A 17,833-nucleotide genomic window follows, 5' to 3' on the forward strand; every position below is an offset into this window, starting at 1 on the left:
GTAATAGTTAAGATTTGACTTACCAGAGTCCATTCCTCCATCTACTCCTGCGAAGCCCTCAGGATGCAGAATCGCCAAGACTTGCTCCTCCCATGTTGTTAGTTGTGGGGGAGAAGGTGGGGTCTGCCGCCAGTCCTCTGTACCGCAAGGTGGTGTCTGGAGACCACGGGACGCACCTTCCCCCCGTAGGTCGTTCCACCTCTTCCTGATGTCATCCCTATTTCTTGGGTGCTGTACCACTGCGTTGACCCTGTCCACTATTCTGCGCCATAGCTCCATCTTCCTAGCTATGGAGGTGTGCTGCACCTGTGATCCGAATAGCTGTGGCTCTACCCGGACAATTTCCTCCACCATGACCCTGAGCTCCTCCTCAGAGAACCTGGGGTGTCTTTGCCGTGCCATGGGGTGGTGTGGGTGATGTGTGGGGTGGTGTGTGTAGTGATAAGTGGGGTGATATTTAGTGGTGTGTTGTGTGAGGTGCGTGGAAGTTATGTGGGGGATGGTATTGTGTACCTGTGGATGCTTGGTAGTTGTTTGTAGTCTCTCTGTCTGGCCTTCTCTCTGTAATTTTGTCGTAGGGGTTTGTGGGTGATGTGGGTGTGTGTTTTATATTGTATTGGATGTGTGGGAGTAGTGTGTGTATGTGTATCAGGTGTGTGTATTTGGAATTGTCCAATGTGGTAGTGTTTTGTAAATGTGTGTGTATTTTGAGCGCGGCGGTGTGTACCGCCAATGGAATACCGTGGTTGAAAGACCGCTGTGTGGCTTCGTGTGTCGTGATAGTGTGGGCGTATTTCTGTTGGCGTGACGGTGGAGGTTTTGTTTTCGCCAGTTTATCACTGACCTTTGGTGTGGCGGACTTGTGTGGGTGTCTGAATTTTGGCGGATTCCGAGCAGTGGGTCATAATGACCCTGGCGGAATTCCGCTGCCGCGGCTGTGTGTTGGCGGTCTTCTGCACAGTGATAAACGGCTTTTGCCGCCAATGTTGTAATGAGGGCTATAATGTTCACACCCCGACTCACGCCCTATACAGTTGGCATGCTACCCAGTCCAAGGACAGGACTGACCCCCTTGCACTGCAATCATGCACGGATACATAAAGCACAGTTCTGTACTGCTGCCTCTTACTGTCGATACGCAGGTATAGTCACACCTTAATACAGGCTCACAGTTTGGTATTATTTCCATATAGTCCCTTTGTTTAATCTTTTCTCTTCGTAGTCACTTGATGAGTCGGTGAGCTTTAATGTTCTAGATACTGTTAGATGAGAAAACTGCTACATTGTAATGCATATCATGTGATATTCGGTGTGTAATGTTGTTCCTACCATGAGCAAAAAGAAAAAACAAAAAGGATTATTTAAAAAAAAAAAAAAAAAAAAAAAGAGGCACATCAGTTGTCTTGTGCACCCAATCTGTGGTCTAGATTCTTATTATACATGTAGCAACATTATTGTAAATTAAACCAAACATAAGTGAGGTTTTTGTACAGTGTTTGTCCTAAACTCACGTTTCAAGGTATTCTTATATGCAAAAATGAAGAAAATGGAGGCACAATAAAATAAAGGTGAGTCAGTGACAAACAAGCACCAAGCGCCACCCAGCCCTGCTCTTCCAAAGTTAAGGGAGTAGTTGCACAGAGATGTCCCAGCTCACCATCCATGAAATCAAAAGATGGACCCCCCTGTTCCTCTCCACCAACCAGGCTACAGGCAGTTGTTAACCATGTTGTATGCTGCACAGTTTGTAGTTCTGTGTGGGGGGCAAAGGGGTGAGCAGGTCGCTTTGCAACAGTTAGTGCTACTCCGACCTTTCTTGAGTGAAGTGTTGTGCCAAGAAGTTGTGCATCTGATGTTTCCAGCACTACTGTCACAGGCCCGTCAGAGAGGCAGATAGCTCAGCTGTATAGTTCAACTTCTTCACTTACAGAACATGTTCAGTGTATCAGTGTTTCAGTTTTCAGTGATTTCTTCATGAACCTGGTTAATCTCTCTCTCGTATGTTCATATGAACAAATCAACTTACATTGTGTCTTGTTTTTGTAAGGTAAGTTTTTTTTTTTTTTTTTTTTTTTTTTTCCTTTCCGTTTGAATGCAGGAGTTGTGGGAAATGTGTTTTATACATTAGTGACTTAAGCTGACTTGTTAATTCATTATATTTTCAGCACGTTCTTTGTTGAGTTTCACTTTCCAGTGGCATCGTCCAAAAACGGATTAGGACAGGCTACCATGACAACTGAAATTACCCGGATAGCTTCAAGCAAAATTGCTGGCGGAGGTACAGTCTGCTTTCAGTGTACCATCATAGTTTAAACCATTTGAACAAAAGTGTAATAGCCTGTGTTCAAGGTATGCAATGTAATGAACAATAAGAGGAATATAATACTGACTTAGGGGGTTATTACAACTTTGGAGGAGGTGTTAATCCGTCCCAAAAGTGACGGTAAAGTGACGGATATATCACCAGCCGTATTACGAGTCCATTATATCCTATGGAACTCGTAATACGGCTGGTGGTATATCCCTCACTTTACTGTCACTTTTGGGACAGATTAACACCTCCTCCAAAGTTGTAATAACCCCCTAAGTGTTTACGGGAGGCAAATAGCAAGTGTGCTTTACATCAGAGGTGCTTTGGACTTTCATACAGTTTGCATTTGATAAATTATTCTTGTGATTAGTAGCCTCTCATAAAGTCTGCTTTAGGAGAGTGAATGAGTTGTAGAGTGCACTGTCAAAGGCTAAACTGACAAGCTTCTTTACCTTGGGTGTTGCATTATACTCAGTCATAAAAGATGGATTGTGAGTTATTTTGGAAATGGGTGCGGATGCTTGTTGTTAGGGGCACAGACATTTTTTTCTTCTAATCTATGGTTCCATGTTTAATATGCACTGTCTGGCATCTGTGTCATGTCAAAACATAAAACGGGAACTTGAGTGCTATCATAGTTTGAAAAGGTTGGCCGTCTGAAATTTGTGACTGCAACCATAAGCCTGCTTTTCCCATCTGCCACAGGGACCGAAACAAGTTTATAATCTGCAGCTATTCCAACAGAATTTTTTGTATAGGTTCTACAAGTCCATAGTCCGTATGGCAGCTTTGGCAGCGTAAGGTCTTGATTAGGAGGTCTTCATTAAATTACTGTCCCTACACGGTGTTTGTGCAGGGACTTTAACTACACGGGGTACTGTGCTCGTTTTACTCAGTGATCACTGAGTGCGATAAAGAGTGAATATTTGGATTTTTTTCCCAATCAACTACGGCATATCAAACCTGCTCAAATTTTAGAGGTGAAAAGGCTCATCTAAGGCCAAATGCGCATATTTTAGTGCAGGAAGTACTAAAGGCTTCATTTGAGGGCATGAATTGTAATAGCATTCATACTCCTCTGGGGTACTTATAATTTATGTCTAGGATTCATGTTTGGGGTGGGCTTCCTGAAAAACAGAGGGATATTGGATTGAGTTGGTTCTAGATATACAATTGGATAGAACTCCCTTGTAGCACTTCTTCACAATACAAAAGAATCATTTGGTCATAATTATTCTTTAAAAAAAACTGCTTTCAAAAGCTTTTATATTGGCAAAAAAAGATCCTAAGAGTGTGGAAATCCTATTTGGGTCCATTGGTTGAAGAATGGATTTTGAATGTACTGAATCTTGCCAAATTTGTGTACTGTGGAATCAGTTGTCTGGGTAGACACACATTTAGTGCCTCATTAAGGCCCTTGCCGTCTGAAGACCTCCAGTGCTGCGGTGCCGGTCGGATCGCCGACAATGTGGTGGTCCAACAGTCACAATACGACCGTGGCGAAACCGCAAGCACTGCCACTTCTCCTGAAGATTACGAGTCCCTTCTTTGCCGGTGATTACATGGCAGTAGCTTGCAGACACAGGATGCAGGGGGGCCCATGGGGGTACCGGCACTGCCCATGCCCCCTTGGCCAGCCCTGTTGCACTTTACACTCTCTGCATAGCAGAGAGTGAAAAGCGTGACGGGTGCTGGTGCACCCTATGCACCGCAGCATTGCTGCCAGCTCTATTATGAGCAGGCGTCAATGTTGTGGGCTTTTTCCCGCTGGGCCAGCTGGAAACTTGTAAAATGGCCCGCAGGAAGGGGACCACAATGATGGTAACCTGACCGCTGGACTTCGGTGGATGGACTTTTCCATCCACCGAAGTCGTAATTAGACCCTTAGTCTTTATTGACGTTTATGCTTAATTACACATATACTTTTTTATGCATGTGATTATGTATTATGGTTTAGCTTTTGCTGAAAAAAAGGAATTAAACACATCTACTAATATTGTGCAAAATAAGATAATATATTACATTGTATGAAACATTGATCTTCATGACTTTGTTGTTGAACCTTTCTGTTTGCTTTGATGGGTAATCAAAAAATACAGTTCTATGAAAAATATAAAATTGTATTTGAAAGAAAGAGTCTTGAAAGTTGTAATCAGAATTTCAGTGATCTGGTAGGTGTACTTCTTGAAGGGTCTGGCCTGGGATTTTGGATCACGCCTATTAGCCTGCTTTGCCCTTGTAGCAGAGTCCTGAATGGGGTCCTGTTAAAGAATACAAAGAGGACCTCTTGAATGTAGGCTGACACTTGTCCTGCTGCAGGAAAGATGGGCACCAGCATTCTAAGGTCCCGCATGCACCTTTAATATTCTTGGAAATCTTGTAAATAAATAAAAATAATAGATTAAAATACAACCCCAATTTAACGAAGGAGTTAATTTGTATGAGAAACTCTGCATTAAACAGAACTTTTCAATCTTTGGTCAGCTGGTGGTGGGAGTTAAGTCTCTAAGGAGGTGTGGCTGGTCATCTGGTGCCAGAGCAGGTTCTCATGAAGCAGACTATTGATAAAAGCATAGCGCTAATTTTACTTGTAGGTTGCGCTTAGTGAAAATATTGTGGTTACTAGGTGTGTGTATTTATTCCACTTGTTTTTCTAAGAGAGGTGCTCTGAGTGTGACAGGTATATACAGAAGGGAGCCTTGTGCTCAGTGCACCGTTTGACTCAAGCTGTACTTTGATGACCAGGCCCAAAAGGCTAAAACCAGTGTAAGATTGTTTGTGCTTCCCTGCGGTGGGCATCTAGACTAACGTTTGAGCGAGGGTGTCCCTTTTGGAGCAAGGCAGAGACTGATTTTATATATCATCGGACTCTCTCAAGAACGACCTAGTGGGCAAAAAACTGTGAAGTGGAATAATTACCAGTGGCTGAGATAATTTCAAGCTTTCCACCCTTCACTTTTTTTTGTTTCTGTGTGGACGTTTGCCAGAGGTATAAAGGTATTTAATAGCTGTCTTAGTTACTGGGAGTGCACTGGAGTTGATAAAGTTTCTAAGCAATGTGACAAAGCGGTTTGCAGCAGTTTTGCTCCACTTGCACAAAGAACGTGTGAAGTAGTAGAGCTTTTGTCTCATTTGGTTGCACTCTGTGATGGAAAACAAGGCAAGTTCATTTTTAAATGATTTCAAAGCAGATTTCACAGGCTGGAATTTTCTTCCATCTTTTGCCTGCTTCAAAAATGTATCCAAGTTTGCATCTTGGAGACTCTTTATGACTAATGTAATGGTGGACTATTGAAGGCTTTGGTTCTGATTATGAGCATTGTTTGTAAAGTTGCTGGAAAGGGCTGAGCTGGTAATGACACTGTTGGTAGACAGTTTTTTCCATATTTCAAACCCACGCTGCTGAAATGAAGATATAACCAATGGTTTCCTTGTTGCCGTCGACATTTTTAGAAGCTTTAACTACCAGGAAGTGTGTAGCATTTGAAGGGCACCTTTAGGTGTTAACACAGTATTTCCAATTAATTATGGCTGCAAATAAACATGGCCACTAGACAAAACAATGTAGCAGTTTTTGATATCAGTCAATCAGGTTGGAAGAGGCTCCCCCAAAAGAGCACACCACCCCTCAGCATGAGAAACATTTATTTTTAAATAGTGATGTTCATGAAAGTAAACTTGTTGCTTTTGTATCAAGCTACAAACCAGCCCTGAGGAACAAAACTCTTATTTCAGCTTACTATCATTAAAGCTCTTGATTTTCTCTACAGTGGTGGCGTTTCGACAGAGGTTCGTGTTTCCTGTCCATTTCAGTGGTATGATGATCGAGCATTGGTGGACTGCTAGTCTTCCTTTTAAAGTGTTTTTGAGAAAGAGTATGCAGAAGAAGGTTAGTAGCAACTTTGTTCATCAGCCTGAGTGCAGCTGTTTTATAAAGGGTAAGGGGGCTTACTGAGAATGATTTACATATATTGGTGAACATCTAACATGAAATACCTCTTCAGTAATTATCATGTTAATTTGGAGATGAAGAACATTACACATCCCACTCATCACTCTGGTGTGTGCCACACTGTTCATTTAAAATGTGCTGTTTACATTTTAAGGTCGAGCATTAGCAGTGCGCAACGCTGCTTTTGCTTTTCGACCTGTTGTTATCTATTCTGTGGGGTTTAACCACGCCCATCACTTTAATTCATTTGTGGGCTTGCCTTTTAAAATTGCTTTTATTTTATTTTGAAAGGCATGCATATTTCATACCTTTTTCAGTGTTTAGGCCTCCTTGAGAGCACTGGCCGACTACTGTTAACAAATGCAGCGTCCATGTTTTACACATTGTTTCTGGACTACTTTTTTAAAATGTCGTACACAGTGTAACCTTGCACGCTCCATGGTCATTTAAAAGTCTTAAGCAGCGTGATTGCGCTCAGCAGCATTGGAGCGATTGACATAACTTCCAGTTACTTCCATTGTTTATCCTTCACGCTCCATGGCCATTTAAATGTCTTACACAGCGCGGTTGCGCTCAGCAGTATTGAAGCGTTTTGCATGACTACCAGTTACTTTCATTGTTTATCCTGGTGCTCCATAGCGATTTTAAAGTGTTACTCAGCATGATCACACTCAGCAGTATTGAAGCGATTTTCATAACTAGCAGGTACTTCTGTTTATCCTCCGCGCTCCTTGGCGATTTGAAAGTCTTACACAGCGCGATAGCACTCAGAAGTATTGAAGCGTTTTTCCTGACTGCCAGTTACTTTAATTGTTTATCCTGACGCTCCATAGTCATTTAAGTCTTACACAGCACGATCAGGCTCGGCAGTATTGCAGCGATTTGCATAACTACCAGTTACTTCCATTGTTCATCCTCGCGCTCCATGGCGATTTTAAAGTGTTACACAGCGCGATCATGCTCGCCAGTATTGGAGCGACTTGCATAACTACCTGGTACTTCAGTTTATCCTCTTCACTCCATGGCGATTTGAAAGTGTTACACAGCGCAATCACACTCAGAAGTATTGGAGCAATTTGCATGACTACCAGTTACTTCCATTGTTTCTTAGTAACCTCACATCACAGTTACAGAGAGGACAGTGCATCCCGTTTGGCCACAGCTTACAAAATAGCAGCGCAAAGCTTGTTTAACTACAGTTAAGCACTTCCATTTTCTTCATCATTGTATAGTGCTGTGATACCCTATCCTTGACAATTCTTTTTTCACTGTTTCTCATAAAAAGTTCCCTTTTGTCACTGGTGGTCTTGTAGAGCTGCTTGCTCAGTGAATTATGTGGCAGGAAAGGACCAAACTATGAGGCAAGGTTGACCACGTTATGTGACAAAAAAAGTCCAATTATGCATTTACAACGCCAATAGCTCTAACTCTCAATATCTTGTTACTCCTCTGTGGCTGTCTTGTGTGTTTTTTTTTTTTTTTTGGAATTGTGTTAGTCAGCCAGCAACTCTGATGGTGGAGTGGTGAAAGTAGTATTCTATGGAATAAGCATGGCATATTTAAATTAGGATGCTAAATGGCAACATTTTTATTTTTTCTGCAGATAGAGGACAAGGGTAAATGGAAGTGCTTTAGTTATATGCAGCGCCACTGGAATCATGTGGCAGGAAAAGACCAAATGATGAGGCAGGGTTGACCAATTTATTTGGCAAGTCCAGTTATAAATGTACAACACCAATAGCTCTAACTCTTGCAAATGTGAGACCTATTGCTTTGCAAATGCTTGTTAAATTGTTTGTGATAGTCTTTGTCATCTTAGTGTTTGTGTAGTCTGAGCTGAAGACACCTCTCATGCCTGTCACCCTGATGCCTAACTGAATGTAGGCCTTCTAATCTATACCTTATATTTTTCTATAGGCCCCTTCACATGGGCCACTTCTAACACCACCCCACCTGATTTGAGCAACAAAGCTCCTCTTCAATTAAGCCATGTACGTCATAAATACTGTAATAAATGTGGAATATTTAAACTGGGTAACGGGCTCAATGATAATTATCTTCTCATCAACTTTCTTCTCTCAGAACTTACATAATTGGAGAATGTACTCAAGATAGACTTAAGCTTTGTAACAATGATCAGAGCCATAGCTAGGGCAAACCAGATCCAAAAACTCTAGTGCGAAGCCCTGCATCCCCACTTCTAACCTCTAATGGTTAACAAATATGGTAGGGGATCTCCAAGTGTTTGCATGAGTGCTCATCGTTCCTCATTGGTTGACGAGACTGATAAATCCACCACACAGCACTCCTGACTCCTCTCAGGCCAATGTGGTTTTGCCTTGTCACAAGCCAGTGAAATGTCCAACTTGATCCACCCACTTAGAAATGAGGTTGAAACACTGAGGCCTTCTGCATCTTTTTGAAAATAATTAATTTGAACTGCTTCAGTTCAGATGCACTTGGCATGTAAATAGGAACTGCTCCATCCGAATCCGAATAATTTGCTGACTTGTAGTGCGGTCGCAAACCTTAAAATAATACTAACTCCTCAACGTAGGTGGTAACAGATTTTCCAGTGGGAGGACGAACCTTTTTGACTGTTTCTCCATGGGATTCATGCCAGGTGACTATGGAGGTCAGAAAGCAGTGGTCTAAAGGGCCACTACTCTCTCACCAGTGTCTTCCCAAACGGGAACATTTTTTTTTGAGCAGCCCTAGATTATTTAAGGAGTGCAGGCTGCTTACAAAAAAGATCTGGGAATGCTGACATGGCCTGCTGTTCTTACAGGCCACCATAGCTATGTTTGTAGTCAATCACAGAGGGTTTCAAATTGCTACCTATCTAATTAATATTCGTTAGAAAGGTCTTTCTACAATGGGATAGTTGTCAACGTCACCTGTTAGTACATAGATCATACCATAAAATCAGAGTCGGTTGCAAGCAGTTGTTGTGCAATTTGCAACCACTATTCGCAATCTGTCTCTTTGCACATGTGGCCCTGTTATGCATAATTTAACGTACAGGAGTGCTGGGGACATACTGCACCTGAATTGATCTATTCCCACTCCTATTGTCACCTTGCTCCTGTAACTACTACACTTCCTTTTTCATTCAGTCACAAAAATGGAGGGGGAGTTCTTTCAGCCTTTCGTGCAGGCATGACTGGGCAACCTTCTGCAAACCGGACTACTTTCTGAAACCAGGCCACCATGAATTCTTATGCTCTCCCTTCCTAAAATCCTAGAGAGTGCACCCCGATCGCCAGCCAGCCAATTCAATGCAATGTACAACCATGCTTCATTAATAGAAAATAAAATATCTGTAGGTGCCTTTTCACAAGCTACTTGATTGGCAGAAATGAGCAAGGTGGTAGAGGAGGTAACATATTATGGAAACAACCCAATAGGCCAAGGGCTTCCCTTGCATCCTAATGCATGTACTGGAACGTTTCTGCTAAGGTGGGCAGTGCAGGGCCAACCTCAAAAGGTGGTCTCACTTGACTTCACATAACTACTTTAAATGAAGACAATTATGAAAAGGTAATACCACATCTAATCACCTCATCGTCTGTGATTTCAGGATCATTTTCACTGTAAACATACATTGATCAGGAATGTGTGATATATATATAAAGGCCACAAATAACAGCCTGATTTAGAGTTTGGTGGACAGGATACTCCATCATAAGCATGGCGGATCTCTCGTCCTCTGTTCTACGATCTCCATAGGGTTGTATGGGATCGTAATACGGCGGACAAAATATCCGTCACGTTTGTGGCGGAGTAACCGTTTCGGCCAAACTCTAAATCGGACCCTGATGTTAGCGTGACCCTGAGAGAGCCATTCCTGCTGTACCACTCTCTTGTTCGTCTGTTTGTCATATTACATGTGCCTGGTTTATGATTTTTTCTCACATGCCTTCATTTTGTTGCACAGCCTGTGATGATTGGTTCAGCGACACTATCCCTGCGGGATATCATCCAATCAGAGACCCTTTATATGAAATGGGATCTACCAGTCCACCCTGTAACGGAAGACAGTGGAAAAACACAATTTGGGCCCTTAAAGGTAATAATACAACAATCCCCACTCTCCTTTTAATACTGTCACAAAGTGATGCAACTTCAGTAGTGATCCACTGTGGCCCTGCCTATAACTTCACCATTGAGGGAGGCATGGAGTATTGGGGAAGATACATTATGACTCACATCTTGTCTACTTACTATGATCATATTTAATGACTCGGAAGATGCTGTATTCTCTGTGACCTTCAAGTGACTTGTGGGTTGGTTGTAAATTCTTTGGAGGCTTAGTGACTTTTGTGGTGACCCTATTCATGCGTGGTACGTATTCCTTGTCTTTTAAAATTGTCTGCATGACACGAAACCTGTAGTGTCTTGTGCACATGCAATATCTTAAATTTAATTATTAATAATGGAATTTCACTTCATGCAACTTTCTTTTTACAACTTAGATAAGCATGGAGCTTGCGGGAGATAGCAAAGACTTTACTAGTGCAAACAGAAAGATTTCTGGAGCTGCACAGCAGCTCCCAACATACGCTGTATCCAGTCCAAGCGTACAAGTTTTGGAACCCAAAAGTAATGTGGAATGTTCAGGACAAGCCTCGCCATATGTAAAGCAGACAGCCTTGGAATCTCCTAAGCCAAGTCGTGAATCCAGGCAGGTGATTATAGAAATACCTCGGGCAGATGTCACGCATCACCAGCAACCCATGCAGTTGCCTACGTCACGCAACCTAATGAGGCAATTCAGTGGACCCACACAAGAAGAAGAGGATGGAGTATTGATGTATGTCATATTGATGGTAACTAATGGCAAGGACTTTATGATGACCGAGCATGAGAAGCAGTGTCCGTGCAATGTGTATTTAAATATCAAGCTTTTTAATACACCAGATGCAAGCAGGTCTTCTGTTGTATGGGGCACAAGAGAGCCAGACTTCAATTTCTCACAGGTAAGACCTGAAACTATCCATGCATAGTTCTTCAAGCGCATGCTTTTATTACAGAATTATGTGTGATTCTTCATTGTTGAACCTTACATTGATGGATCCTCAACACCTAAGAGGGACTGGTATCCATTTCCAAAGTGGAAACTGTTCACGGAGGACATCTGTGGGTTAATGAATGTGGGTTGTGTGCTTTGGTGGTAGTACAAACCAGGCCAGAAGGTGATGCATTCTTCCCTTCACATCATACAATTTTTCTTAATTGGCGATATGCAGCATTTTGAAAATGCCCATATAGGAATTAGAGGTATAATGTAATTTGCAGGCTGCCATCCCTCCATTTTCTGCCATTCGGAAGGATTCTGTAAGGGAATTCTGTCTTGTCAATATGTATGAAGCAGGATTTTTATGAATCCTACCAAATATCTGATTTTGCTGTGCAGCTTATTAGTACAATTGTTATAGCTCAAAAATATTCTTGGGTCACCAGCCAGTGTCTGTCTTTATGATCCAAGAAAAGTACTTTTTTGGTGGTGGGGGGGAGCACTGTAGTTCAGACTGCTCAAGTGTAGAGCTGGTTACTGGTATCTCGCTTGAAGAACCGCCTTTCCGACGTTCTGCAATCTATGGGGGCATTTAGATGACCTACTAATGTGAAAAGTACTAGTGACTATTATACGACAAGTGCCAAGTGTAATTTTAGCACAGACTAATTGCTACACTTCTTAAAAATATAATAACCCCGTTATCCTGTTACTATAAAACCACCATTATATTTGCCATTTTGGCTATACATCACTGGTTCCCCCTTTCCGTCCCTTATTTGGGTAACATCTTTCACATCATACTATTGATGTCAGATTGTGTTTTCCCCTGCTTCTTTCTTTCTTTGCTCTCCATTACAAGCAAGTACATTATGTTTGTCAGCCTCTTGGTGCTTTTCAAATTTCAGGATCCTATCACCCTTTCGCTGCAGCAGTGAAATCAAATGTCCTCACCCTATGGGTTCTAATCTGCTACTCTGATTTTTTTTTTCTGATTGTGTGGCCGAGAATTTCTTGGCATTCTGTGGCTACAGTTTCATTTTGCTCTCTCTCTCCTTTGCCTGCACCTCAGTCTTATTATTGAGACTGTCTGGCATATCTTTCCGTTTCAAAGCTTTTTTTTCTACACTGTCCCAGGCTTCTATTCTTACAGAATTTACAGCCTTGAACTAAATAAAAATATGTATGCTTTACTCAGTTTCTCAAGTCCTAGAGTATAGTCGGTATGTGCAGTTTAGGTGCACTGAAGGTAAAGTAACCTACCTTTCCTTCTGTACTATATTACATATCTGTCTTTATAAAGAAATATCTTGCAATAATTGTTCTGAAAGGTAAACTGGATAGAGGTTACCTGATTGGTACCTTTTACATTCTTTCAACTGTGAAGAATTGAAAGAGGTAATTAATACTGAAAACACTACAGCCACAGCTCCTTGACAATTTACATGCCTGGACCCCTCCTTTCCTTCCAGTGTTCATGCTGTCCTGAGGTTACTTCTTTTGGACTTTCTTTTGATGCTTACCTTTTGAGGTGCAAGGACTTTGGATTTTGTTGTGAGATTGGAGAGGGATCATTTCAAGGTTGCACCTCTCATCCATCCTCCAGATCCTCGCCCTCCACCTTATTTACTATCTCTGATATATTGTCAGCTCTCAATGAGTAATCATTCAGAAAGATGCCGCAGCTCCAATCTTCACTTCCAAGGATTTTCAACTCTTAAATGCTTTCATGATATAAGACACTGAGGGCCTCATTATGAGTTTGGCGGGTGGCAGAGACCGCCCGCCAAACTCTTTGGGCCAGAAAACCGCTACTCCGGTTTTCTGCCCGCTGGCCCTATTACGAGTTTCCCGCTGGCCCAGCAGGAAACACACCACAACATTGACGCTGGCTCATAATCCGGCCGGCAGCAATGTTGCGGTGCGTTGGATGCAGACAGTGAAAGGTGCAATGGGCTGTCCATGGGCATGGGCAGTGCAGGAGCCCCAATGGGGCCCCCGGCACCCTGTCTCCGCCAGCCTTTGCATGGCGGTGGAACCGCCATGCAAAGATGGTGGACACGGGGCCGAAATCCCCAGGGCAGTGCTGCTACTAGCTCTGCTCTGGTGGATTAAGACCGCCGGCTCCAGTAGGCCGCCGGCCGGCCTAAAAGTAGTGGTGCCTGCGGTCCGACCGTGGTGCTTTCGCCATGGTCGTAATGTGGATGTCGGACCGCTACTTTAGTGGCGGTCCGACCTCTACCGTGAGCACACTCGTAATGAGGGCCTGAGTCTTTTAGATTCTTTTTATTTGTTGTTTCCACTTGCTTCTTCCATTTTAATGTCTGTTTTGTTATTGCTTGCTATCTTTTTCCATTTTAGCCTGCTGGGGCCTTAGTCCTGTCTCTCTTATGATAAAGGGAATATTCTGTTTAGATACAGGCTCCCTGCAGTATTTCTAATCCTTTACTTCTTTGCTCGCTTTACCCACCCACTCACATTTTCCCTTTAAAGGTCTGTTTACCAAGTTTTAGTTCTGGTGATTGATTAAGCATCTTCTTTATAAAGTGAGTATCCTATACAGTTTATCTGTTACCTTTTCCATGCAAAGCCTTTTCTATGCAGAGGCTTATGTTGTTCTCGCATTGCTTATATGCTGCCCACTTGTGAGACAAGAGTCCAGAGGCCCTGTGCCTGTATATGATTTAACTGCGGGCCTTTTTCTAGGTGGACTGAGGTGGGTTAGAAGCCTTTGAGGATTGTTGGAAGACTGTCTTATTTTTTGAGTCAGTAATGAAGTCACTAACCTACAGTTCATGCGCCCCTCTAGCTTGCTGTGCCCGAGAGACTGCCATCAGTCCACTGTAGCCTACATGCACTTACCCATCCTCCCTCATCCTCCACTCCAATCTGCAACCAATGAGAAACAGGAGGGCACAACTGGAAATGTGTCTTTCACAGTTCATTGTTTCAGGGATTTATACACATTACCTAGCCTGTGTTAGATACCTTTAACTACCTGGGGCTCTGCTCTGCATTAAATTGTCAACAGTGGAGGCCTCTGGCTTCCGCAATGTCTCATCTTATAACTTTCCCAGCGTTACAGTGAACTGATTCAGTGAGCTCTAGCTCTCCATTGTGTTGCTTACCCACAGATGCATGCCTACTCTTCACTCCTGCTGCCCATGTGCTCCTCGTCCACAGAGACACGGCTAGCCTTCACTCCTACTGCCCACGTGCTCCTCGCCTACAGACCCATGTATATTGCTGCCCATGTTCTCCTCGCCCACAGAATGGCTAGTCTTCAGTGCAGCTGCCTATGTGCTCCTTTCCTACAGAGGCATATCTACTCTTCACTCTGGCTGCCCCTGTGCTCCACGCCCCCTGAGGCATGGCTGCTTTTCACTTTGGCTACCTATCTGCTCCTGGCCCGTATGGGCATGGCTAGTCTTCTCTGCAGCTGTCAATGTCCTCATTACCTACAGGAGCATGTCTACTTTTACCTCTAGCAGCCCATTTTCTCCTTGCATACAGAAACATAGCTAGGCTTAATTCCAGCTGCTATGTGCTTTTTGCCCACAGAAGAAGGGTTAGTCCTCACTGCAGCTGCCCATGTGCTCCTTGCCTAGAGAGGCATCTCTACTCTTCACTTCAGCTGCCCACATGCTCTTTGTCTATGGAGGCATATCTACTCTTCTCTCCGGCTGCCCATGTGCTCCTCCCCAAAAGAAGCATGTTTAATGTTCGCTCCTGCTGCCCTTGTGCTCCACATTCTTTGAGGTGTGGCTGCTGTTGCTACTCCTGCCAAAGTGCTTCTCACCCATAGAGGCATGGCTTCTCTTCGTTCCAGTTTCCTATGTTTTCCTCATCCACAGGGACTTGGCTAGTCTTTGCTCTTGCTGCCTATGTGCTCCTTGCCCACAAAAGCAAGGCTAGTGTTTAGTGCAGCTGTCAATGTGCTTCTCGCTGACAGAAGCATGCCTACTCTTCGCTCTGGCCGCCCATGTGCTTCTTGCTGACAGAAGCATGGTCTATTCTTTATTCCAGTAGTGCATATGCTCCTCCTCCACAGAGGCATGGCTGCTCTTTGCTACAGTTCTCCCTGTGCTCCACACCTGCAGACACATAGCTGATCTTCACTTCAGCTGCCCATGTGCTCCTTGCCCACAGAGGCCTGCCTAGTCTTCAGTAGAGCTGCCTATGTGCTCCTTGCCAATCCAAGTATGGCTAGTCTTACTGCAACGTCTCTTGTGCTTCTCACCCACAGAATTATGTCAATTTTTCACTCCACCTGCCCATATGCTCCTCACTGACAGAAGCATAGCTAGACTTGGCTCCAGCTGCTCATGTGCTCCTCACCTACAGAAGTGTGCCTACTCTTCCCTCCAGCTGCCTATGTTGTTCTCCCGTACAGAAGTATATCTAGGCTTAGCTCCAGCAGCCTATGTGCTCCCCACCTTTAGAGGCACAGCTAGGTTTCCCTTCTGCCCCCCACTTTTAATTGTATTGTCTCCCTATCTTTCCAGCAGAGAAGAGATTATTCACTGATCAAGTCCTGGATCTTCCTAGAGAGTCCCCTAGGTCTGCTGTTCTGAATGACAATGTATTTTAAGGTTTAAGCACCTACCTCACTTACAAGGTTTCTGTCCACCGTAGTTTACCTAATTCACATGATGCTGCTTTTTTAGGATTTTGATAGGATTACTAGAGTTTGATGCAACCCCCCCCCCCCAACACACACACATCCCTTCATTGCAGTACCAGAGCATTTAGTTCCCTCCAGAACTCCTCTACCATTTCTCTTTGACAGACTAGCTTACAGATATATTTTTTCAATGTGCCTTGTATATCAGATAGCAGAAATGCCTTTTACTTACTATTTCCCGACCACTCACCCTCTATGCAATGACTTTGTTTCTGACCTAGGTGGCTCCGGTTTCCCTGACTCGAAGACTTGTGGAGAGATTGAAAAACAATGTGATGGTCATTGAAGCCTGGAACAAGATTCCCAGCCCAGGCCAGGACAAACTTCTAGGGCTTGTAAAGCTTCCTTTGCACCAGTTTTATATGTCTTTCAGGTGACTATGGTTAGAAGTATTTGTGTTTCTCCAGTGTTCTCGGAAAACATACATGTCAGATGTTCAGATGCTAACATTAAAAGGACAGTGCATCTGAATTCTAATTTACCTCCCATGTTCATCTCCAATCTAGTGACCCAAAGATTTCTCGACTACTGCTCCAAGCTCAGTACCCTGTGGTTGCAGTGGACAGCTACATGCCAGTCATTGATATGTTCACAGGCAGCAGAACTGGTAGTCTCCATGTCCTGTTGGCCATGGGCTCGAGTGACCAGGTTGTGGCATTACAGAGATTGAAGAATGAAGAAGTGGCTGTACCATCCTCCCTCCAGAGACCAGCACATTTCCTAGACCCACCACCTCCATCTGGACCTGTGGTATGCTCCTCTGTTTCATCATTTTGGCTTGTTATCCAGCGCATTTAGCAGCTATAAGTGTGAAATATAAGTGGCAAAATGCTATGTTATATATATTTTTACAGCGCCAGTTCTTCCATTGTTGTGGAATAACAGTTCAATCACCACAAACATGCCGGGGGTCGATGTTGACCTACCCACCACAGACTCACCCCTACCTCTAAATTTGTAAATATGGAAATTCGACCATGGTGGCAGGATTCCATATTGATAGATGAATAACTCTGACATTACACTAGTTTTGCTTGTATGAGTCAGGATTATGAATTTATAGGACTGAAGCGGTCATTTTGTAGACGGATGTTCACAAATGCGTCATGAACCCAGACCTGAAAAATCATTTTACAAACATGCTTTCTGAACAGGATAGGAGGACATCTTGTGTATTTTATATGCCTTTCAAATGATCCAGAGAATGCTTATTATATTGGATTTATAGATAATTTCCTTTACAATTTAATTTATGCATATTTTTGCTTTTCTTTGGTGCCCTGCCCACTTTAGTGTTGCTCACCTGTAGTTAGGCAGAACTTAGTACTCATTTTCAGTGCACAACACTAAAACAACCTGATGCAGTGAGAAATAAATGGCAGTTTGTTTCCCTCTCCTCAAAGTTGTGTGTCAAGTAGTGTCCTTTAGTCCTCCAGTTCATGATTATCTGTCATAATAATCACAAGATCACTTTCTGAAAGCATTTAATTCTACCACAAAGAAGACATTGACTTGTAAAAGGGTTGATGTATTTAGCTTTGTTTTGGAACATTTGTTTGTAGTAAATAAAATCTTGACTCTCTGGTGGCCTACTGTTGCTGGGAGTTCCATTGGTTAGTTAGGAAGCATGGACTACAGAGAGATTTCCAAATTTATGACCAGAAATCCCACGGAGGGTACTACAAGACATGACACTCACCACTAGGAGATTTTAGCTCTTTTCGCCTGGTGTTATTTCAGGAGAGATAGTGTATACACTTCCCAAACCTCAGGTCATTGTAGTAACTATTCGAGATATAGAAAATGTGTATCCAGAAATGAAACATGCAACACCCCAATAGACCTTACAAAAAGAACTAAGAGTAAGCC

The 17,833-nt window shown here is 43.1% G+C and overlaps 1 protein-coding gene across 1 annotated transcript in view; it reads left to right on the forward strand.

Moving 5' to 3' along the window:
- Nucleotides 1–17,833, forward strand: part of C2CD3 (C2 domain containing 3 centriole elongation regulator) — a 348,142-nt gene that overhangs the window by 64,959 nt on the left and 265,350 nt on the right. The window contains exons 11-16 of the mRNA XM_069203824.1: nucleotides 2,166–2,278; nucleotides 6,082–6,200; nucleotides 10,201–10,332; nucleotides 10,739–11,242; nucleotides 16,186–16,337; nucleotides 16,471–16,714. Of these exons, the coding sequence (XP_069059925.1) occupies nucleotides 2,166–2,278; nucleotides 6,082–6,200; nucleotides 10,201–10,332; nucleotides 10,739–11,242; nucleotides 16,186–16,337; nucleotides 16,471–16,714 (1,264 nt within the window). The remainder of the gene's footprint in view (nucleotides 1–2,165; nucleotides 2,279–6,081; nucleotides 6,201–10,200; nucleotides 10,333–10,738; nucleotides 11,243–16,185; nucleotides 16,338–16,470; nucleotides 16,715–17,833) is intronic.

The sequence above is a fragment of the Pleurodeles waltl genome, chromosome 8 (genome assembly GCF_031143425.1).
Source record: "Pleurodeles waltl isolate 20211129_DDA chromosome 8, aPleWal1.hap1.20221129, whole genome shotgun sequence".
NCBI lineage: Eukaryota > Metazoa > Chordata > Amphibia > Caudata > Salamandridae > Pleurodeles > Pleurodeles waltl.